The following is a 25,675-nucleotide window of genomic DNA, read 5'->3' as shown; positions in this document are numbered from 1 at the left end:
TTGAGATACGCCACGCATAATTCGTCATTGTAATTTCTGTAACGTGATTTCTGATTTCTGTCAAACACGCTGATGTTTCATTTTCCTCCACGGGCTGATCACTCGAGCGATTATGATCGTTGACGATGATTCGCGTTTGATAAATTCGTTATCTGATCAAAAATACATTCTCTTTGATGAAAGGGAAAAGTATCGTTTGTCCATCCAACGAAAAGATAATTAAATGTATCGTAACCAATTAGACTTTCCGAATAACAGTTACAGTGCGTGTAAAATTGGCGCAACTGGTAAACAGGTAGTTTGAAAAAGAGCTATTCGGTGAGAAAGTGAGCAGGAGATCGCGTGAAGGGACCAGGCGCCTCGACGCCTGCGTCGAATGCCTCAGTAGTCGACGAGCCGTGCTGGACTTCGGACGTCGGGCACAACGCCGAGCTCTACCACTTGTTCGCGGCCCTGACGAAAAAACCGCGCTTCGCAGACAAATAAAAACAATCAGCCTCGTAAAATTCCATCAATCGCGTCAATCGCGAATCATAAACTGCGCCAAATCAATGATCGTTCTGCATATATCCTACAGAATCGCTCGAGTTTTTCTTTAATCATTCTTCGTTATCGAATCTTTCCAAAGTTCTACGAAGAATAAAAATTAGAAGCGACAACAGAAATGAATAAAGAACAACGATCAAATTAGGGTTCAAAATTCGTAATTTATCGGTGAAAGGCCTACATTTCAAAGTTTTGCGGGGACAATGTTTCGAAGAATTGAAAAGTTGTGAGACAATCTTTCGAGAAAGTGATCGATACATACGAAGGATGATCGAGAACCGATGTAATAAAGATCACGGTATTCGATAGATGGTTTGTTTACAGTGTAGCGTCAGTGATCTAGCAACTAGTGACGCGGTGTAAATAGTGCTCGTAAGTAAAATAAACCGACGTGGTCTCGTTCGTGAGAAGTCAAAATCCAAAATCGGAATTCCCACCTCGTAATAGAAATCTGCTGTTGAAACAGATTTTGGAAGTATTAGAAGTAGTTAAAAGATATATTTGGGCGTACTTTTTCCGCGCTCGCAACGGTATAGACGAGAGGACAGGTAATTTCTCATTTAATTCCCGCGGCGTTTTCATTATTCGCCGCGTTGTTCAAGCCCCTTTCGCTTGTCTAACTTGCTAACGGATTATTCCGTTTTGTAAATGATATCGCGATAATAGAACGCGAATCCTCAGTTAGGCGAGCCATTCGATCGATTTACTATAACAAAAGAAGGAGAAAAGAATAGGAGCTAATTTAATCACGTTGTAAGGAAAATTTTCCACAAAAATTGAACGATTTAAACGAAGAAAAAGCTTTCGATGATTCGAAGATCGGTAGAAACTACCAATGATCGGTACAGTAGGACTTTATTTATCTGAACTCCATTTTTTCGATCGAAAGTTTAATTCGCGCCCGATTAAATGGCTTCATACTATTTGAGCCTGCTTAACTGAACTTGAATTTCTATTACATGAACGAATACATACGCTTTTAAATTATTGGGAATACACAAAATATACTTCAAACGAAACTCTGTAATTTAATTTGATCCTTTAATCTTATCCCAGGCAACCGTGTACTTCCTAAATGTTGAATAATTTCTACATTATCGAACATGAATATCGGTATACTCTTTAAGATGGAGTAACTTTTTTAAAGCGGCTTGATCTTTTTTTTTTAGAAGGTAGAAGGGATTAATTTAGCAGTTGGTCGGAATCACAAAGAAAATAACGAAGATCACTTTTTATAACTTTTTTATCTGAGCCTGTAATGAAAATTTAAAAAATACGTCATGTAGATTTATTAAAATATGCTTGGTATTTTATCAAAATTAGTTGGTACAGAAACGAACGACAGGTATCGAAAGATTTAGATTTATTATAGTCATAGAGCCATAGATCTAAAGTCTAGTAAAAAGCTGCGATTTTGACCACTTTAAATCGTTCGCAGCAACTCGTAACAACGTTGATTGATTTCAATCAAATTTTCAGCGTGTGTATGACTGACATAGATCCACAAGACGAATTTTTCGAGTCTTCATTGCAAGCTCAGATGAAAAGGATGTTAAGGGTTGGTTGGTTTTCAGATCTCTTTCGCGATTCTGATCAATTTCTTTTTTTAATTATTTATGTATATTATCCAACAGATTAAACCTTCTAATCCTTCGCAACAATCAGATCGTTTGGTCCAATTTTACAAAAGTTATTCCATTTTAAAGGGCACGACGATACCTATTATCGGCACAGTATATAATCGAAAATACGTGAAAATTTGTCTTATAGGGACACGCGAATTAAAGTTATTGTTGCGCGTGTCTGTTAAATTGCTTCTTTCAATTTAAACCTGACAGACAGCGTTTGATCGCAGCTGTAGAAAGAGATAAAGAACAGGCAATGGAATTCTTCCATCACAACATTGCAAATATAATAAAAATATCAACTTTTTGATCAAATTGCACCAGGTGTCCAAATACTTCGCTAGTGTGAAACTCGGTAAACTCTTATTATACAAATTCTAGTTAGACAAACTGTTCGTCCCCCAATGAGTTCAGATAAATTGAGTTATACCGTACACTGTTTGTATTCGTTCCCTGGTCAATAAATATCTCGTATAGTTATAGCTCGACGATGCAAACCGCGCAAGGAAAACGTGAAAGCGATTTTACGTATGCAAAGTGCACTCTGGTATCGATAATCCTGACTCATGACGTCGTTCGATGTATCAGGAAGCATCTCATTGTTCTTGCGCAAACATACTCATGAAAAATGTATGAGCAAACAGGATACCATGGCTTATGGAATTTTAAGATGGCCCAAAAACCGAGTAGGCGAAGTCTGCCCTGCTTTAGAAATTTATTTGTCCGATAGCTCGCCGTCATACGAATAATTCACCGAGTCAACCATAAGAAAGACGCGATGGTCTCTGCTTCCTGAATTCGATACACCGTTAGTCTCGCGACGCGTGTCTTCGAATTAATTCGCGATTAATTATGCTTTCTAATCTCCGGAGATCAGGGAAATTCTCCTGAGAGTTCATCTTACACTAAACATCCTAAAGTCAACAAGATCATCGACAGTTTAGCTAGAGTAGCACGTGGACGCATCGAAGATTAAATAAAAGATCTAATCGTCCAGCTAATCGCTAATTGCGTAGAATTTTATCGATTTATCGCTATATAACGATGATGTTTGTTTGTGTTAAGTTAGTCGGAAAGTTTTGTCATCAGATTTATATATTCGCAATTTTATTCGGGGATTTCCATAAATCATAAGTATTAGTTGAAATGTACATATATTTGAACCATAAAAAGAATAACCTTTTCGAAGCATAATAAGAGAGAGAATATAAAATGATGCGAGGTGGACAAAAATATATTTTGTAATAACGAAGGGCTGGAAAAAAGTGGTGTAATATTACTTGAAAAATTATCTACTGTTGAAAACTTGATCGATGAGTTATTCGAAACATTACAAAATGCATCGTTAGAGATTTTATATTTCGTACAAGTGTTACATGATAAAATTTATAGCAACGGCAACTTTCACAGTCGCTCGGTAATTCGTTTAAATCTTTATAAAACTTTCATACGGGAAAAATTATCGATACACCGAATCTAAAATCTGTATAATCCAGTTACAAATAAAGAATAATTTCATAATAAAAATGAAACACTCGGTAGATAGTTTAAATTGGTCATCAGATAAATGAATATCGAAAATTGCATTAAAAACTAATTAATAGAAATGATATTTAACTTTATTTCTTTTCTTTCAAGGACCAAAAAGAAAGTACAGAAAATTTTTCGACCCAATTCTGTACTGTATCGGTCGTTAATCATCGAGAGGACGTTTTTTAACTAATAGCGAGCTCGAGGGTCGTACGCTTGAATTATTAACGGGTTTGATCATCAGCCTAAATCGTTTTAATCCCTTGGAAAAATAGCGCGACTGTCGGCTGCCACGATCCAGCGTAATGCAACGGAATTACGAAATCTCTCGCGTAAGGATTATACGTTGAAAATTTCGTGGGCGTTCTCGCGCGCGACAGCTCATTCTATTCGCGAGGAATTGATTAAGCCAACTTCCGTCGTAAATTCAACGCGTTTTAGGCACCTCCGTGAACATTCGACCGTTGTCGTCAACCGGTTGATGCGTTATCGTCGACTCAACTTTGCGTAACGAGAACATCTACGTAAATTGCAAGGATCGGCCTGAGGTAACTAACGAGAAAGTTCTAGCCGTCAAAGTTGACGACTCATCAGCCATGATATTGAATGCAAACGAAATGTAGTCTAAGTTCAAGCTACGTGTTAGACAGATCTAGATTAGAGACCTACATTCTGTATTCCTATTTAGAATTTGAAGCAGAGAGCAAGTCTGTTCTGTTCGTAATGGTGGTTTATCTGTATTCCGACAGGAGGACAAAGTTTCTTCAAAGTAAAAAATGTATAGTTAATGAAAGAGGTATAATGAGATTGTAAATGATACTTTCTAGGTGTATCGTGAAATATGTGTACATTTAGCTTTTCTTTAACTGCAAGCATGATTTCGAAAGATATAACAAAGATACTTGCGAACAAATAATCCTGAGTGTATGATATCGTTTCACGAATAGCTCATAATATTCAATGGTTACATAGATATGTTACTCTTCTAAAAAAAAAAATACAAGATAATTATGTCTTTTTGATCCGATTAACATTCAGAATTGTGCGTATCTTATACGATACCCTGAATCTCAGAAAAGTAGATAAGAGATCGTTTGTAGATTAAAATATCATAATATATGTGCGTTGTATGGAAAATAGTAAATTGCACAGCAGTTATTCTTAGAATCCACTTTCCAGATTGTTATATCTACGTGAAATTTTCTTAACTACGCTATACTTGAAGAACAGAATGCGATCCTGTTGCGCGAACAATATTTTCGCAACTAATCTATCAGCGAGTGCTTTTCGTCTTCCACTCAGCAGGATGCTTCGATAAAAGAATTTTATGAAACGTGTTTCTTCTCGAGTGGTAGAGGTTCGTTAAGCGAAGTCTGTGATGCTGGAGTCACAGCGGGGAAAAACAACACGGCAACTTTTTCGCTGGAATCGAACAGCGTAAGGTACAAACAGAAAAAAACAGCAAAAGAGGATCTCGTATTTTAACGAGCATCTAATAATCGATAGTTCTCCAATACAAACTCGATTAAATTGTAACTACATATCGGAGACCTTGGCCGTTTATCACGGTGACTATGTTTTGCCTTACATAATGCATCGATTGTGACAATTAGGATCGTCGAAAAATCTGTTACCTCATAATTATGGTTTAATTACTCGACTGAGCCTCTGAGAGACACCGATGGATAATTAACGGATATGGAGTACGGAACCGTGTTTACCTGACAATCGGTTAATCAAGATAGGCTTTGTATCCGATTACGGCTGCTAGTATTACGTGATCTTACGCAAAGTACTTCCAGTGTGATAACCAACGGTCTGTAACCGATCGAATGTACCTGGACGATTTACGTAACGATCATCTGCTCGTTTTCAAATGACAAATGGCACACGCGTTGCGTTTAACCTCTTCAGAAACGAAATTGTCACAGGTACGAAAAAATAATTGTTTTTAACGTTTCAAATAGATATTCGATTAAAGAACTTTCTAAGGAAACAAAACTGTAGCTTAACTTTTCTTTGAGAACCTACAGTTCTGTAGAACAGCGATTCCAAACTTTTGATTGTACATTTACGTGACCATTATATCTTTATACTTTTTAGTGCCATGCTTCAGTTAAAAGAAAACCAAAGGTACACGCACGGTAATTGCTAATTACTGTACGCTATATCTTCAACAAATTAGACAATACCGAAATCGCTTATATAAATTTTCACGAATCAGAAGCATTTCTGACATCCATAGGCCGAGGAAATCCAAAATCTTTTCTTTTTATCTTCTCTCTCAAATTCTCAAAGAAAGAATTCTATCTACGAATCGTGTACCCTCGCCATAAAACAATTTTTCTAGTTTAACGATCGTTACCTCGTTAAACGCGCGTCGATACTTTTTATCTTCACGCCCACGCGTTTTCGCTGTTTTTCTTTCTATTTTTTCTTCGTTTCCCTGAGATACACAAGGACCAGCATGTACGCGACGGCACGTGTATCACATTCGCATTTCATAGAGGAATAAAGTGGAAATCCTCGAAAATTCGCGATGTTTTTATGAGACACGTGCTAAGCAGTGACACAAAAATAGACTGGAATCAGAGCTTTCCGCGTTATATACTTTCCTGTTTTCCAGCTAATTTCCCGAGCCTGATTGATGGCTCTCTTTAATGACCGGGATTTGTCTTGCCCTCCATCGGACCTTCCATCCGACCTACCATCACATTTCCTCATCGTTGTTCGTTAGTTAGAGAGCGAGAATCAACGAAACTTTATACGAGCGTAAAAAGTACGCGGCTCAATCGTCCAACATTTGATCGAGGGAATTGTAGGATGTTAAAAAAATAGGTTAAATTCGCGCGAACGATCAAATATTCTACTCGTTGACTGAAATAATTCGGACCTCGTTTCCATCCCAACCGCTTTATATACGGCTAATTCTATTTGATTATAATATTTGTATTGCTAGACCGCGCGTCTTTATGCGCTTATGATAAATTAAGAGCTATGAAAATGCAAAAACCTCACGTAATATGCAAAAATGTATAAATTTGTACTATTGTGCTATTGTACTTGATAACTATTGTACTTCTATGATCTTCAAACAAAATATCCAAACTATAGCACTCGTTGTGATATTTAATCGAAGAAACAAAAGCTTCCAAAAATACTTCATTATTTATTTCCTAAATAACATACCGAAACACGAGAATCCGTGTAGTTGGTTGTTTTTTTCGTTGTAAAAACAACTTTCGAGGACTAATCCAGTGATGCACAAAGCGTCGAATAACTCAATCAATAGAACAATGTGTCTACAAAACTGGCAACTAATCCGAGGTTCTCTATATTCCGTATCAAAGATCGTTGAATAGCTTTGTCACTGAATCCTCCACTTCGTTTCATCCATTCCCTTTATTTTTAATACACGATTTTTCGGCACGAAATGGCGTTCCAGGATGAATAAAGGGAGGCAAACGAGAACGAAAACAACGACTAAATCGGTGAAACCGCAAGGTATTCCCAGCAATGCGGGCGAATTTCAATTGCCATGGCTCTGACTCGATAGATTTACATCCGTGGCCAATTGAAAGAGCGCTCTGTTTCCATCCTTATTTTTCACATCTTTTTCATTAGCGGGATAGAAGCACAGACAGAAGGTCGAACTATTATTTTCCATATCATATATTCGCATCGAATATCTTGTGGTTTCTATGTAAATTTTGCAGATTGATCGACTTTGATAAATATAGTCATGATAGTCAAGAGTAATAGTACTAACGAAATTTCTAAATGTTCGTATATTGCACATAACATATTCACCGAAGGTATCTACAAGTGTTCGATGACTTTCGTATTTCGTAAAACTGAAATTCCCGATAAAACGAGGCAAATAAAACGATGTAACAACAGTGTGAAATTTCCAGAAAAGTATCGCTGCAAAGTAATACTAGATATTTCTTACGCTTTCATCTGATTTGGGAAGCAATATTTATGAGTTTGGATGCAAATGTATAGGGGGTCTTGCTTGAATACAATAAGAAAGAGCAATCTAGAGATCGAGGATTCCTGGAAAGAAAGGTTCGAGTTAGAACTCGTCACCTTTTTGTTGCATTCCATCGAAACTCGGTGTCTTTCGTTGAGATTTGTACGGGAAATTCTCCATACAAATCCGTGAAAAAGGATTGGAATGCTTCAGTTTCGTTGCCACGACAACGGGGCATATGAAATGCGAAAAATACACGGAATGCACATGATATATAAAGATATATGAAATGACTGAAACAAAGTTCTTCTCACAATAGATATTTAAACTGTATCCTTTTTACTTTTCGCTTTTCTAGCTTTATTCGTACAAATACAAATTTGCTTAAACATCCAATTTATTTGTGACGCAAAGCATTTAAAATCATTCGGAGATAACTGGAAAGAAATCGTAGCAAATTGAAATTGGAAAAAGCGGAGTTCCATGCAAGAATGAATATAGACAGAACATAGAGATAATCGTACTAGTATAAACGCGAGCAAAAAGAGTTGAAACATATAAAGAGAATACCAGAGAAGCTTGACGTACTACGTTCAATTTCACGGTTCTTCTGAGACTTGACGGGGCGTGAAGAAATTCGCAATGGATTACCCGGCATGATTCGCCGAGAATTCAACATTATGCCAGACTTAAAACGTTCTTTCGAGGCTTTACAGCGTGTTCTATGTAAATCGAGAGCAACGGACGAACCGCTGACCTTAAAGCGATAGACTGACTAGATGGCAATTCACGTTGTTCTTTTCGTAGTGTTTTAAAATGTTTCAACCACTTTTGCTGGTAAAAGGGAATCGAAATCTCGATGATTAAGCAGTCGAACGATTCAAATATTGTGAAATCGATTAACAGTTTTATCAAGTATATCTCCCTTTTTTCTATTTTGAAAATCCTGTTTATACTCTTCCTACTTTTGTATTTTGACCCGATTCATCCTTCTATCGCTAAAGAATCAGATAATTGAATGAAATAAACACTCAAGCGAAAACTATCAAATAAACTCTAAAAGTTTTGGCATATTGCCCAAAAACCTTCGAGTTCCAAAGCAAATCGTATTTAGCTCGATTTAAGTATACGCAAGGACACTACGCAAGTGGTCAATGCGTTTTCATAGACGTTAAATAAACGACGAAGGTGGCACGCAGAAAAATATACGAAGGACTTTCTGCCGGACTATCGCGTTAGTCACATTTTTTCAGAGAAAGTGCGTGAACAGTCCGCTTTGGTTTCAAACGGAAGATTTTTTGCGACATACGAAAACTCTTTGTAGACGGACCATAACCGTAAAAACGAGTTGCTCTTTCTCACAACGTTTCCGGAGGATAGTGTCTCTGAGGATTTCTAAAAGCTACGAGCGGCAAAGAATTTTTCTCCGCGAGTTTTCAATTATCTCTCAAATACGCATTTAAGCATTTACGTATTAAATTATGTGGAGAGACTAGAGATAACAAAGAACCACTCGCGGTGTTCCATACTCGGCTTTGATCGTGCCGAATAAAGGATATAGATGACGCAAGCAAGACCATCCCCGAAGACTTCTCAATGAGAGACAGAGGCTACTTTCCTCTAAGCACGGGTTGAAACGAAAGAGGCTCGGGAGACCTCCGAGAAAGCGTCGAATATTATCGAAGCTTATCGAAAGCTTTTTTCAACCATTTTACCCATAGAACCGTATACTCCTACGACACGAAGTCCCCAATTTATTATTATTCCAATTTATCACCCCTCGTGTTCTATACTAGGAATTCCATTAAATAGGGATTACGTCAAATTAATTCGAAAGATCAACGCTTTGACGATGGAGCAAGAGATATTGCAAGTAGCATGTGACACGCTTTGATTATGTTGAAAATGGACGAGGGAGGGCTTGTCAGGACACGATATCGAATGGTCGTCCTGAGGCGAAACCCAACTTCTGCGGACATAAAAAGCATACCTATCTCGGCAGAATATTAGACATCCTTAGAATGGTTCCATTGGAACAAATTATTCTTCTGGTCACATAAATTTCTCGTACAGCTTGATGATATTTCAACGAGAACGTATGATACTCGTGGGTTTCGAGTCAGATGGAGAAACGCAAGATGGAACGTCTCTTAAAAGGCAAGTTTCTTAAAAGATATGCCCGATCCAGACGATATCAGATTTATCAGAACGAGGTGGCCCGTTTCGGCCAATGCTACTACCCAACGATCGGCTCTTCCCGGCGAAACTTCTTATCGACGATTAGGGAAATTTTACTCCACAAAAGCGGAACCATCCTCCGATGACTCGTGACTTGTCGTTCCATACCGTGCCGCAGGTAGGGGAACTTGTTTCAGAGAAAATTCCGTCGCATTTATAAAGATGCGTCCTCACTGACGTTCAACGTCATACATTCCTTTACTATTTGCGAGCATTTTCGTAAATTGCTCCTTTTTAACAGTTTGCGAAAACAAGAGACGCGACATGGGTCAGTTTGTTCGATAGTCCCAACGTTAATATACCAAGTTTGTTCTCTACCTAAACGCCATACCTTCTCTCTCCTGGTTTTTTCGACAACGATTGACGGTTTCCTTTCAACGAAAGTATATATTTGCCCTTCTTAGATTACCCTGCATCAATCGACTAATTGAAACAATCGATTTGTTCGGTGTCCGTGACACAGGTTCGTTTATTCTCGACCTTGAACCACGGTTCCTAAGGTTTTCGCCACAGAAGTCTCCATTCGATAATCAAGAAACAATTTAATATATCAGAATAATAAGATAAGCGCGTGATAATCGATGAACGTGGAAAATCGAGTGTTCGGTTAAACAATTTCGTCGAGTGTCGAGCGAACAACGATTCGTAAGTTTTGTGCGTAGTCTTTCATTGTTTGTTAGGCCTCTGTGGCCAAGAAGAGAACGGAAATATGGCTGAGAACGAGAGAAACGTGGAAGCAGAAATCACAGAGCTGTCGTTGGATTCTGTGGAACATCGGGTGTCTCTTTACCCCATTACGGTACAGAAACCATTTCATAAATGAGAAACACCGTACGGTAATAACTTGCTAGCTTACTTTTGAATTCTTTGATTCGAAGATATTTGAAAACCTATCGTTCAAAAATCATTCGAACGTAATCCTAAGATCGTTCAAATCGGATCGAAGACATTCAGAAACCATCACGGACACGTACAGATTGAAAATCGAGTCACATTTCTGACACAGCATGGTCGAATCATTCACAGTCACAAACGGAAATATATATTCGAGATAAATCGTCGTTTCAATTTCAAATTTCAAATTTCAAATTCATTTCTAAATAATTACATCTTCAAATTACATATAGCGTTACTGCGATGCTCATACCAATCACTAGACCGAACTGTTTATGCAAATTCATTGAAAAAGCAGTTCAAAGAAAATTCAAAACAGTGCAATTGAAATACACATTTGTCTCAATCTCTGAACGTTATAATCGACGATTACGTCATATATATTGTATATTTCCACATATAACGTGCATTTTCACGCGCTTAATTCTTCCTGCAAATGCATGAACATCCACAATACAACAACCGCATTTCCTCGAAGCAAATATCGAAGTAACGAAGCGAGGATATCGAAAATGTTATATCAAACGGAATCAAATTATCAATCTACAATAAAAACTACCCATCTGCCCACTCTTCTGGATTCAATTACCCAATCTACCGGATCTAAAAGCAATTTCCATTATCCTGTCGCAGATGGAGAAGGAAAGACACGTCGCGGAAACGATCGCAGAGTCTGCGGCGCAAGATCCGTGCAAAAAGGAAACAACACACGCGTTGGAGAATCGAGCTCAGAAGTTACCGCAGACCCAATCGTTGCCACAGCTACAGCCTATCGACACGCAAGACAGGTAAGCACGCGATCCTTTCTACAACGTCTGCCGATTAATATCGTCGACGATGGCTCGAAACGGATGATTCCCGCGGCTTCCCTAACGATTTACGATCAGGGCCACGCCCTTTTGCCCGATCGCTCGAGAAATCGCGCAAAGACACGGAGGAGGCATCAAAGACGAAAAGAAGCATGGTATGATCAGACTAATAGGCGACACTGGCGATCAAATTTTCCGTATCTCACACGATATTCGCTTTCACCAGAATTGGCTGTTTTTTATTATTATCGTCGTTAGCAAGCTCCGCGTTACGAGCTCCCGTCTACCATCTGCTTTCCAGTGTGAAGAGGGTGTATATGATATTCGAGTACATTTGCATCGTAAAATTTGGCTAACAGATTACGTTACAGCTACTACTCGCTGTGCTACTATATTCGTTTTATCTTACTGTTTACAATATGGTAATACTGTAAGGAATACGAAGAAAGTTTAAAACGAATGAACTCTTGTTCTTGAAATTAGCGAAAAATGCTCGAAGAAATTAATTACGCGGCGTGTTAAACCGTAAGACCTATTATCATGCTAGGATAACCTTGACACGAGGAACTCTGCTAAACTGGTAACCTTTAAAGCGATTGCGTCAAACAGGTAGAATTTGAAACGTGGAGAGAACAAGTCTAATCGATTTCTCAGATTTATCTAATCGATTTATCAGAAATTAAAACGACTAAAAAATCACAAGCTTTATAGTATAATGATAATATAATTTTATCATATATTTTGTGAAACGCCAAATGCCATAAAATGGCAGCTACGACCGGAATAAAAATGGCGTTGCGTGGTACGATTCCACGAAAGATATACTTAAACGTGATAGAAATAAAAATCGCGTGAAAGAAGCGACGTTTGCGAACGATTCATTCGAGACTCGCTAACAAGATCGCGAGTTAATCGAACGCAATCTGTAATCTAGGATCGATGAGACCGCGAAATTAAAAGTCACCAAGATCCTATAGCCACCGAAAAGGTCGCTGTTTAACGAAGAAACGATCGCGAAATTGAGGAATTAACAAAGCGACGTCGTTCACTGGTTAAACTCGAACGTGTAAGCATCGAGGAAACGAAGGCCTCGCAGCGAGAACACCAATTCGATAGTGTCCGTCTCGCGATTCTATTAACGCGCAATCTCCACGTTACGTCGACCTTTTACCTCGTTTCCGTTTCGAGCGAGAGCCTCCTAAAGGAGCCAATGTCACGACCAATGATCATCGTCGAACATAGCAAATAAGATCCGGTTTTCTACTTTTCTCTGCGTTTCATCTTCCGCGAGAAGAACCGCGACTTTGACGGAAGAAAAGAAACAGGAAATGTAGAAAGACGGTATTTTTCTACTAACTACCGAAATAATTTTCACAGAAAATAGTTCTCATAGCAAGCACTCATCCTACTATCTCTTCCTATATATACAATTTCCAACCTAGCCTTTGCTATTCTAGCATCTAAAATAGGAATGACAAACTGCGGGCCACGTCTGACCCTTGACCCTACCTGCTTGGCAAAGCCATAGGAAAGTGATCATTTCCATATCTATTTCCATACATATATTCCATATATATTTGTCACTTGCGACTTTACATAATGTAAATCTTGTTAGAAGATAGTTGCGTTTGTAAACTATCTAGGCTTTGTGGTATCATCTACATTTTCATAATACTAACCAGTTGACTGAAATATCGGCTCGGTAGTCTGCAACGCGAGAGAAGTTAATTACTTGGGGAATAAAGTTTCCCTTACCAAGCAATTTACTAATTAGCTCTGAACGAAATACAATTTAACAGTCCTATGCCATTTTTCATTCCTTTCTTTACAGCGTCACAAAGAAATAAAATTCGTATTAGATCGATGAACTCGAATTAATACGTCTTAAGTACAACTCATTCTGGCTCGAGTGTACCCTCATTCGACATTCCAGTCCAATTGGAACGAAACGAGTCAAAAGTAGAATTGTCAGGGGCGACTATCGAAGTGGAAGATCTCCATTAAAAGTATATCGATCTACCATTACGGTGGCTTTCGTGGAGGTTTTGGGTCTCCTCGATTATAGCGAGCGGAACCCAATTGCGCTGATGGGACACATCCGATAGCTTGGATCCTTCGCCAACATAACCCATAAAATGGAGAATCGAAAGCAGAGAAGCTAAATGATCGATACGATGCTCTCGTGTCACGGTATTCGCGAGTAGCTCGAATCCAATTGTCGTTTAGCCGTCGAGGAGAAAATTTTATGTGATTGTATTTCGAAATATTGTGACGTGGCATGCTTCTAAAACAACTGATTTCTACAATGTTCCCGATTATTTAGCAAATAAAAATAAATTGTATTTGTCAGCATTTCTTGTAATCACCGTACGTGCATCGCCATTGATCGAGAAACGTCAAAGCATTTAAATATAAATTAAACGTCCAGCATTCTGTCGATTCTAAAATAACATAAGAAAATGCAAATACATCGATTCTCGAATCTAGTAAATACATATTCCTTCCATATCGTAGATATCGAAAAGTTACGATGGTGACCCGAGCCATCACTGAATTTATGTGACATGAATTTATGAAAATATGTAACGTAAATTTATAGCTGAAGATACCGCGACGCGAATACACGTTTTACAGTAGCTGTGACATCAGAATCGCCGTTGGATATTATCAAGAAACTTTCAATATCAACGTGAGAAAATTACTAGACAGCTTATTTACCGCCCACAGATTCTACTTAGGATAGGAACTAATACTTAGGATCTAATGTCCCGCCTGTAGAGTACGAGACGCAAGAACGTCTAATTAAACGTACCAACTGATTTGTGGTTCGTTAGTGTGCGCGGATCAGGGAAAGCAAAACACGTCGAATGCGATGGATCGAAGCTCGCGCGAAAGATACGCGGTGTCGTGATCCAGCTACAATGAAGCTCTGTCGTGAAAAGTTCGATTATTTAACCGTGTCAACGGAGAATCGCGATGCTTTGAAAGCGAAGTATGTTGCTCGAATGATATTCCCGGTGGTTTGGTTGAATGTAATTGAACGTAGCTAAGCTCCGTGTAACAACTTGGTATAAAGTGAAGTTTTCAGCAAAACAAACAGACGTGGAACCAAATTCCGCACTCGATTTAGCGACGGGAATAACGGAGGAAAATTCAATGCTGCCGCTGAGTGAAAAGTTAAAAGTCGCAGGTGTGGCGTCGGCATTTGTTAAACTGGGTTAATTAATTTATCCGGAAATCCTGAATAACCGGATCTGCGTGTAATATGTTGGAGGATATAAGGAACGAGGAACATAATGTCTCAATCGACAGAAAGACACCCCACTTTCGGTCGCAAATATTTAATTTTATTATAATTAATTATTAACGTATTAACCGTTGAATATTCGGAGTAGTGTCCAATACTCTCGAACCGAGATAATGATGGTGAAACGTGATCAAAGCTATCGTATAGTTGACTTTGGTGACAGCTTTGATTTTATTACTTGCTCCGTTAAAAGAAACTATATAAAGCTAACGAAGAACAGTCATCCAATGTTCCTCAAATTATTCTGCTAAATAATATAACATATAATAATATAACATTGGCGATCCTTCAACGTCGCGTGACTATTTATCTTAGTCTATCAAAGTCACTAAAATAATTGAGATCGTGTTGTCATTTACGATTACGATCAATCGGAGTTCATAGCAGGTCGTCTAAGTCGTGTTATTTCGGATTAAACTCAGCTGATAGTCACGAAACGTCATCGAGGCCGAGTCCATTTCGGTTAGTCATTTGAACAACACAGTAGATCGTGGAGCTCATTGTCATTCCAGTTAAGTTCGCTCCAAGTCAGACGTGTCGTGTTTGAGATCACTTGAATGTATTCAAATATTAAAGGAAGAATTGGCTACGTGTATACTTGGTAAAATTCGACGTTTTTCTCGGCACGGGACATCCTCCCAGCTTTTAAATATTCATAGCGGTAATTGATAATTTTCTCGCGATCGTATCTCGCATATAAAAATTGTTCAGAAATTACGAATAGAAGCCTGTTCAGGGGCAAAATGGTCATTTTCCGAAGTTACAAGCTTCGGAGGATACGAGCCTGATTAATTGCGACTATCTAATTCACGACCGTCGGATAAGAAAGAGAAAACCACCGTCGGTACCAGCAAAGCAAAAAACTTGGTGAAAATAGAAATTACACGGTGTAACGAAAATGAACGCGAGCAGCAAAATGAAGGAAGAGCATCCGTATATAATAGAAAAAAAAAGTTTTTCTATTTACTTCTTTGAGAATAATTTCCAAAGCTCTTGATAAAGTGTTTATAACACTATTGAAAAGGTTTCTGGAGCCATCGTGAATTCTTAATTCAAAAATAAATTATTTCTTTTGATACGTTGATTACTACAAATTTCGTTATTCATATGCAAAAGTGAGATCTCGTTGGTTCAAAGGGGCAAAATAATTTCGAATATCAACTATAATTGAGGTCTTGAATATTTGAAAAATTATAAAAATCTGTAACGTTACAAGATTTCAATGTTTCATGTTACAACGTTTTTAAATATCAAAGCGCTCATGGTATCAAAGCGGTAGATTTCAACGACGGTTTCCGGCACCAGCAATTTAATACCGTGAAATGTAGCAGGTATTTTGTGTCTGGACAAAATGTATGTGTACGAAGGAACACAGTAGACGATTCATTATTAATAGCAAAAAGGAAATATGTAATATACCTAAATAAAGGAAATATCGTAGCATCTAGCTTAACGAATATACTACCTGTATACGAGTGTCTGTAATTCGCAAGCTGTTTCTCATATTTTCATAGTTACTTCAATACGTCGTTCGTAAATTTATCCAACGTGTTGCAACAGAATCGCAATATCTTTTTAATTTGTTTTTCATTTATTCGGGCAACATTCCATTCGATGGAACGAGCTTTTTTCCCATTGTAACGTTACGCGTTAACTTCAACAGCGATCCGAAGTATTGATACGATTAGCCATTCGCGCAATAATTGATATTGAATTTTGCTTGGTATTGATAGTAAGTGATTTCGTCGATAATATAGAATTTTTGTTAGTACCGATTTAATAAAAAGGGTATCGACGAGGCCGAGATTACAACTAATTGTACAGTTGATCAATCGATAGTTACATTAACCGCTTGTATGGATTATTAGCGACAGAAGGTTGCTTCACCCCGAAAATATTACATTTTACTTGAAATATTTTGCGTATTTTCATATTTTCCATGAATGCGAAAACACCAAAAATTTATACGTTAGTACAATATATATAATTTAGAACATTTTAATTCATTTTGTAGTCGACGTATTGATTTATCTCGTTTGCCACTAACGGTAGAAAAATCAGATCTGTCTATGCTATAAATAATTTCCAGTTGATCTTAAACGATTTTTAATTAGTTCATTAGCTTGTAGATAATTATGGCGTGAATTATCAGCGGTCGAGATTTACTTTATGCTTTCTCAAACAAACCCGAAAGAAAAAATTAACATATTTATCTACAACCATCGTGACTGCTGATTAATTGGAACTTTACAGTAATTGCGAATCTCTGTATAGCTCATTATATCCAGCACGTATTACCAGGACCGAAACGGAATACAAATAACGAGCAACCGTAATACTCGACCTCTATTGCTTCGATCACGATTAAGTGTAAATTAGTTAGAGAAGCGATAATTCGAACGCATCTATACCCATTCAGCAACATCGTAATACCGTTTATTAGCTGTTTTGCCCGCTACAAAGAGGAACTCGCCATCTGTTATAAATACGATCGCGAATCTACACCACCATCAACCATAATTTGTTTTCGCCATTCGGATAATCCAGTTATTTTTATACGCATAACGATCACGACGCGTTCTGTAACACGTTGGATTTTCAGGCAGTTACAGAACGTAGTTACAAACGAGAAGGAAAGGCTCTAAATCCCGTTTGGGATGGATTAACCCCTTGCCATACCATTTAACTCGCAAGAATCCGGGCTAAAATATTGCACCCGAATGGTCAGAAAAAGAACCAAAGCGACGGAGATAGAGTGTCAAAACTTGAAACATGAGATCGTGCGACTGAGTGCGTAGATAGCCGCGGCCGTGTTTAGAGAAAAGACACCATTCGATACATCCATACTTGGCCCGAGATTAAGACTACGAGCCTGACTCGTGATATTCAGGTTTGGCTCAAAATTCTCATCACGACTCAGACTCGTAAAAGTATGACAAGAGGTTAATCCGATATGTTGTTTGTTTTACACGTAGATGTAGGTAAAAGCGTTCAAACATTTATCGAGAGTAAAAGGTCTTGGAACAGTTGCTACATTCGCTTCGAAATTGTGGATATACATTTGGAAATACGGTTTGTTAGAAAAGAACGGCAAACATTTCCCAACGATCGATGTCAACGCTATCGAGTCAAAAATAAAGAGTTTCCGATTTCGCGAAATTCGTAATAAAATCGATCGATAATGGCGCGATGTAACGCGGAGATAAATGAAAAGGAACTCGAGGCCCAACATTCTGCGCGCTTTAAAGAACGAAACTTGCGTCGATAGAAACGAGCGAAGCAAAGAAATCTCAATAAATCGAGAGATTTCATTTCGTGCACCGGTTCATTCGATACAAAGTCGTTCTTTAATGCGTGTTCGCCGGGTGAATTAATAAAAAAAGTTCCCGGTAGAGATAAGACGGGGACAAGGTCAGACTGTTGGCGCGAAAGCGTGAAAGCTCGCTGCAAAAACGTAGAATACGAGGAATTGATTCGTTTTATCCTTGAACCGTTTCACTCAATTAATATTAATCCTTTCCTTCGATATCCTTTCCTCTCAAGAAGACCAACGTGAAAAGGAGATAAATAGGCAATTCCATTAAATTAGTCAGCGGAAACATTGCAACGTCGAATTTCAAAGAAAAATTTAAACGGGTATTTGAAAAGGAAAGAACCAATCGTATCGAAAGAACAGCAGTCTTGAAAATCGATAGCACTTAGCAAAAATTCATTTTACGTCAACGAACCGAGCGAACCCACATCTTCCAATCCAGCGAATCCATTGATTTTTCGTTCGCGTGTATCGTATTATTTTCAATTAAAACATATAACGAAATGTATAACTAATTTCATACATTTGCACGAATTATAATATCTATCGCGTGTTTTATATATTTATATACATTTAACGAGTCACTGTCACCGATATAATATTGTAGGAAATGAAAATCGGGTGCACAGTGAATGTGATAAAAATCAAAAAGTTCTGTCTCGAGAGAATTCTGTACTGTATATCGTCCGCAACCTCGAATGGTAATTCCCATAGTAATTGTCCCAGTCCCATCTACGTATGCACTTTGTTTCTTTCTCTCCTTTGCATATTTTCGTACGTGTCCCTACCACTAAAACGAAAGTATTTATTGCTCCTTGAATGCGCGGAAGTATCAACGTAAGGAAGCGCATCGTGGAAATGTTCGAGTCTTTTTCACGGTGGAAAGACCTTTTATCTTCCATCTTTTATCTTTTCGACAGATAGTCGGCTATATCCTCTCCCTGTCGTGTTCCTCTCGATGGAAAAAAGCTACAAGATACAGTGATCCCTTCGGTTCAACATACAGCCATTTACGTACACGATTTTATGAATTTCGGGCGTTTGATCATAAACTTCTTGCGAAACTTTCAAGAGAATGTTTTGCGGTTCGAAACGTTCCCGTTAGGAGTTGACGAAGATGTCAGAAGACACTAGGAAATTGAAGTGGAAAACGAGTGATGTCGCGGACATCTTCAATTTCAAATTTTAAAGATATACACGAGATTGATAGACGAGGTAATACGCCGCATGTTTCAGTGGATTAAACCGCTTTGACAAAAGCGACATAGTCCTTCCATGCGCGTAGAAATAAATGCGACCAACCTGCGAATATTTCTAATTACTAGCCACAAGTGTGAAAACCTTTCTACCGAATGTTAATTTTACTGTTACTTTCCGCTAATGTTTAATTAATTAATCTGAAAATATGAAGTTGATGCTACAGATATCGATGTTAATTTCCTTCGCTGAAACATAGTTTCTACCAACGAATTCTCCTAACTAATAAAGTTCAAAGTTGAATTTTTCTTTAATTCTTATAATCTATGGAATATTTTATTCTTGTAATATATAAACATGAAAATTCTGAACTTTTCGCTTTCAACGTGTACCACGATCACCGAAATAGAATATCATAGGGAGTGGCACCTAGTAAAGGATTGTGGGTGTCGATCATACCTATAGTCGAAAGTTTCGAAACGGGTTAGAGAAAGAAAAAGGAAAGAAGCAAGAGGTTCGTAGGTGAAGTTTCCGTGCACGTTCAACGGTACTCCTACGTGGCATAAATTCCACGTGTACGTTCCACACATCACGAAGGTCTTCGGGCGCTTTGTGCAACGTGAATTAGCTGTAGAATTTCGCATGCGGTCGAGTGGCTCCTGAAACAACGCAGTGGGTGCAACGAGACACTGGCTCTTGGCGGTGCATTGCGAAATTCACCTCTAAATGAGATAGGATGCGCGTAAATCGCACGGTACACGATACAGTAAATTGACTTACCCTCGACCTCGTGTCACGACTCGTCAAACAGTAAATGACGTCGAACAGAATAAGTAAATCCTCTTTAAAATGTCGATATTTTCCTAATGCCCTAGCAACATTAAAAACAATGAAAAAGGGGATGACCTTTTGTGGAGAAATAATTAAGAAATGTCGAATACAACTTTTGCGTGTGATGCATTATTTTCGAGAGATTCGAGTTTGAAATTAAAGATGCTAGCGGGCACCCCTATTCTTTTTATTTCCTGGTAAAAAGCTAACAGAAACAAACTTAGATTACGTCATAAACATTTTAGGCTCGCGGCAACTTTTATAATAACTTCTTCTTATTACTTTTCTTATTATTCCAAGTTGTTCTCCGTCTGGGCTTCAGGCGTTATTTACTTCCTGGCCAGTGATTATGACTTATTCAAGAAATTGGAATATATTAAAGCTTCTTGCGAGACACGGTGACCTATGATGAATCGCAGCGACCGTGAAATTACGCGGCTCGCCCCTGACATTCTGCGAATGCTTGCTCCGTTGTTATGACAAAGTTGGTCGGCCTTTTCCTTTTTACCGATTAGTCTCGTAACTAAAGATTCAAGAACCACGTAATGTTTTATGGGCCTGCGTAAAATTCCTCGACGACCAACGTTTCCCGCGCGACGTTTTCCGCTCGGATCATCTCATCCCTGGAATCACTCGTTCGTCGTTCCCGCGTTTATCGCGCATCGTTTCAAAGATACGAGCGTGCCAGCATTTGGTGTAATTTATAGCGGAAATAAACGCGCCGTTCCTATATAGTATTTCATTTCCATCATAGTAAAAATACAAGACGAGGCTTCGGAAAATTGTGTCCTTCGAGAAAGTATCAACGGATCGAGGAACAAAAATCGATAATTATTTACGAAGCGATCAGTTCATCGATTTCGCTGCTTTTGAGAAATTATACGTTGTGAAGATTAACGAACGAACTCTCTTGTGAACCACTTTATATAAATTTACGTATATGCAATTCTTTCTCACCTTTAGTCTCAAAGATATAGGCAAAACTATTTTCTATGCTGTAGCATCTAATTCAATTACAAAGTTGTGAATCTCATGATACGAATCATTGTCGTAAAAACTAGTTACTTTTCATTCGATAATAAATCAAGACAGATCAACTAATTTTACCATATTTTGAGATTTCCTTCTGACTGCGATTCTACTAGATCTTGTTTACGTTCCCATAAACAGAGAGAAAGAGTCACATAGTTATTCGTGATACTTAATCCTTCTGTAGTCGACACTCAATCGAAATCCACTAAAATGAAAGCCTGAATTCGAATCGTAGACCTTCCAAATGGACCGAATAATCCGCGAATCCTTTCCCCGTTCAACTCCTACATCGTTTTACGTCAGAGCCGTGAAACTTTTTGTTAGAAGGAGTTACAACTTTGAAACTAAATTGCGCAATTCTTGTTATGGAAGACACGGTATAAAGATTTTGCTGTCCCTCTCGCCAAGGCAAAAAGTCACGCATGGAACGTACGTACATACGTGTGTTAAGTAGATACGTCAGAGTTAGAAGGAATATCTTGCTGCTCCGACTTACTACGAGTAAGCCGGCATTAAATCACTTCAAGCACTCCGTCACGAGGAAAAATGCGTAAATTCCTTCGCGACCTCCTTCTCTTTGTCGCCGTATATCCTTGGACGTGAATTTTTTCATATGAGTCTGCTACGAACGCTTCGCACGGTCGTACAATTTTATCAAATGGAGAAAAAGTGGAAAGTAGGTTCCATTATGTGAGCGAGGACTCTTTTAAACGACGGGATTGAAAATAAAGTTTTTATAGCAGTAGACACCGGTAATCTCCGTGGAGGTTTTCGTCTACGACGCACAGTGCTCGAACGAACTAATTAGACAGACAAAATTCATAACTTAGTTTCATAAAAAAAAGAGCATTCAGTGTATAATTTACCGAGAGTATTTTCTTTAAAGTTTATCATTTTCACGAGAATTATTCACCACGTGAAACAGTGACTTTTAATAGATTCGAATTAACACCGATGCTACACCACTACCGCTATCACTTTTGCTGCAACATACAATTTGAAGGTAATTTTACCCTATATCGTATAATGTAATATACGACACACATAACAAAATTACTAACAAAAATAACCATGTTAGCTAAAATTGTATTTATTACGTGCTTCGATATATCAACGATAATAGGAACGAATTAAATGTTTTGAAAATGTTTTGATGCAATTTTATTTTTTATTTTAAAGCAAAAATAGACAATAAATATTGAACAAACAAAGCATCCGTGATAGGAAGACTGTACGGGCTGGATCAAAGCGTGGAACATTTTTATTTGAAATTTTATTTAAAGAGACTACCCACACAATTTGTACCCTTAACTACGTGTTTCTCTTAAGGTTTTCCGCGATATCTGTGTTTGAGAAGCTTTTATCGTTAAACTAACTCTGACGCGATTCGTATACACGTCTATGAAAAAGATAAAGATATTGTGGAAGGAGCCTCGGGCGATATTAATACATAAATTATATGAAAAAACAATACCGTCTGCGAATGAAGCATTCCTGCCCAGAGCAACATTCGACATTTTATCCTAACTGGTTTATACTCAAGAAGCTACATACGGAAATTGTTCATAATTTGAATCGTAAATTCCTGTCCAACAGACTGAATTACAACACCAAAGAATATTTGACATACCAAAACTGAAACGATTCTAATGATACGAAATATCGAGTACATCTAGTCATTGGCCTGTAAAGGATTAAGAATGTAGCGGATGGTAAAACATCTGTATGGCTTCAAATTTCTTTGACTTGTCACGTTCACACGGAAGAAGGTGGAAGGAGGAAAGAATTGATCGAGGGAAAATAGTCTTGCGCAAAGAAAATTACATTAGATCCCGGAGGTGAGTCGAGGTTAACGAATTGCCCTATAGTAACATAGCGCAGCTTTTCTACTTGAAGACTCGATGAAACTGACATTTACGATGGATGAGTGCAAACCAGCAACGCGACATTACGTGTGAATGGTTAGCGGAAAATACATGATGAATTACTTCGATGATATTACGATATATTTTCTTCGATTCTAATACAGCGACTCATCGTTAGAGACTCCGAAAAAGTATTTGAACGTTGGCAAGTATAAATATATTTTGCGTACTACTCTTTGAAATTTCATTGGCATCATAGTGATAAGCGACTATCTTGATTATAGTGGTTTATTGAAGTTTATCGTAAGCATACGCTTAGTAAAATATTAATATGAATAATTGAATCAAAGATGGGGACTCACTGAATACAGATTGAGCTTTAATAACGCATCGTCGGCCGACCATTTTATGCAACAACGTTATGCCAACGCGTGGTACCGGTTATTTTATGTAAAGCTAACAACTTTAGTTTGTGCACGAATACAAGAGTTTACCGGCTTTCACGAGCCACCGTATATGCACGAAAGCTCGGATAATCCACTGAAATTTTATGTTTCAGAAAAATGGACAACCCGAATGACAACGCATCGGACGCGATTAGTAGTCAAAGGTAAACCTCAACGACGAAATCTGAAACGAGAGAGAACACTGCGTTTAGCGAGAATATCGAAAGTTGTCTCTGTCGGAGGAGTTGGGAGATCGTTTTGTTCACGACCAAGTTTTGGGAAAGTTTCTGTCGGGAGAGTGGCTGACGTTATGTAACGACAGATCTTCTTACGACGATCTCCGGCACATAAACAAACGCGAGCGTTAAGCAAGCGGAAAAATCCTCGACGATGAGGTGGCTCGTTGCGTCGTAAAACTTTGGCAGACTCCGAACAACAGGCGACCCTGTTAGGTATCCCCTATAGAAAAACAAACTAAAATATCATCTCCGAGAATAATTCTTTCTCGTAACTATGTAATTGCATCGCGGGGAACGTGGAACGTAGCGAGACCTGGTATCGCAAAAGGGATAATTTATAGCAAACAGAAAAGACGCGAGTACGCGTTGGCTTCTTGGTGAGGCTAAAATACGAAAGAAGGTCGTTGAGCGGTTAAGAAAGATTTATCGTGGAAAGAAAATTCGATCTTTCATGAGTATTTACGGCATTTCAAGTTTCCTCGTTCAAGCTCCTACTACGTACTTAAAATTGTAACGTAGCTTGCGAAGGAGGACGACGTTGGCTTACTAGCTGGTATTCTTAACAAAGCCTTTTAATTTTTGTTGCAAACTCGAGCTTGAAAGTAATAGATTATGGTAGGTATGTTAATTAGTATCCCCATTATATAAAACTTTAATGCAGGTTGAGAAAAGAGAGCAGAATTGCGTTATTACTTCCGTAAAAGAATCCTTTGTAATGAATTTTGCTTGAAACTTAGGTTCGAAGATAGTAGATTATACGTAGCGTTTTAATTAACTTTCTTATTTATTTAGAGTTTTAAATATAGTTGTCAAAGGAAGAACGACGTGGTTGTAACATTATTTCCCTAGCAAAAAATGCTTAATAAAAAATATCCATAAATTTGAACTTTAAAACTGAAAATAGTAGGTTATAGTATTTTGATAGATAACATCTTCTTGATCGCGATAAAAATCTTACAATGCGAAACGATAGAAAGTAACAAACGCGCTCCAATAACAAACAGCACCGGGACTCACTCTGTGATGAGCAAAGGACGGTTGAAATATTAGAGGAAGTGACCTGTCCCTACCTAGTCGTCGAACCTATCCGGGATTGTGTGAAAACTAAATAACAACGAACACAGGTTTTGAGCTTAATCAAAAAGAGTGAGGGTCGCTCATGACAAACCAACCTTCGAACTTGCTCGTCGGTTTGATTAAACAGAAAACTTTTAAAAATACACCGAGTATCTCAAACCGAACATAGATGGTTGTATTATTAACTGTTTGACAAAAATACACTGACAATTTTTCAAAACTTCTTACGTTCCACAGTTGAACGTTACTTTCGATCTAAACTTTCTCCTCTGGAGCACAGAAGAGCAAGATTTTGAAGACTTGCGCGATCTGAATTCTTATAGTTGGTGTTGTAGAAAACTTTTCAAAGGCAAGAATCGAGAGGCGACAAAGTCGGAGAATATTCGAGAATATTCGATCGAAGGAATGATTTTTATGGAAAATCTGGTAACGGTGTCAAGGACCAACGCAATCGTTCTCGCTCACACGAAATTCGCATACTCCGGTTGGTGTGGTAACTGGTAGCAATGCGGTTTTGGATTGAACCGTGGAATAAATATCCGGTGGCGCATCAATCAGCCATTTCGAGATTGTATGTATTACGAGGATCGATGGGATTATTAGCAACGTCATCCTAATCACCTTTGGTTGTCTTAATCACCTGTATGATCAAAAAATCTCTTTAATTCGTCCAATCCCTTTAATCCTTCCCACTGTGAATGAAAATGAAAAAGCGTTGTTATAACGGAGTCAATTTAAAAATATTACATTACA

The 25,675-nt window shown here is 38.1% G+C and overlaps 2 protein-coding genes across 9 annotated transcripts in view; one reads left to right on the top strand and one right to left on the bottom strand.

Annotated features, from left to right (window-relative positions):
* The window catches only part of LOC100651751 (sex-regulated protein janus-A), a 63,229-nt gene that overhangs the window by 14,599 nt on the left and 22,955 nt on the right, over positions 1-25,675 (bottom strand). The gene's annotated exons all lie outside the window — the stretch shown is intronic.
* The window catches only part of LOC100650954 (phosrestin-2), a 47,638-nt gene continuing 22,338 nt past the window's right edge, over positions 376-25,675 (top strand). The window contains exons 1-4 of one of the 8 annotated variants that reach the window (XM_003394227.4): positions 376-918; positions 10,376-10,711; positions 11,440-11,594; positions 23,720-23,770. In XM_003394227.4, coding sequence (XP_003394275.2) covers positions 10,622-10,711; positions 11,440-11,594; positions 23,720-23,770 — 296 coding nt within the window. In that variant the 5' untranslated portion in view covers positions 376-918; positions 10,376-10,621. Of the gene's footprint in view, positions 1,095-10,316; positions 10,712-11,439; positions 11,595-21,295; positions 22,299-22,891; positions 23,134-23,719; positions 23,771-25,675 lie in introns of those variants that run through there. The other 7 variants (XM_048404718.1, XM_048404717.1, XM_048404715.1 and 4 more) reach the window with 7 other exon arrangements.

The sequence above is a fragment of the Bombus terrestris genome, chromosome 3 (genome assembly GCF_910591885.1).
Source record: "Bombus terrestris chromosome 3, iyBomTerr1.2, whole genome shotgun sequence".
In the NCBI taxonomy this organism is placed as follows: Eukaryota; Metazoa; Arthropoda; class Insecta; order Hymenoptera; family Apidae; genus Bombus; species Bombus terrestris.
The sequence above is the reverse complement of the archived record's forward strand: the minus strand, read 5'-3'. Positions and strand labels throughout refer to the sequence as shown.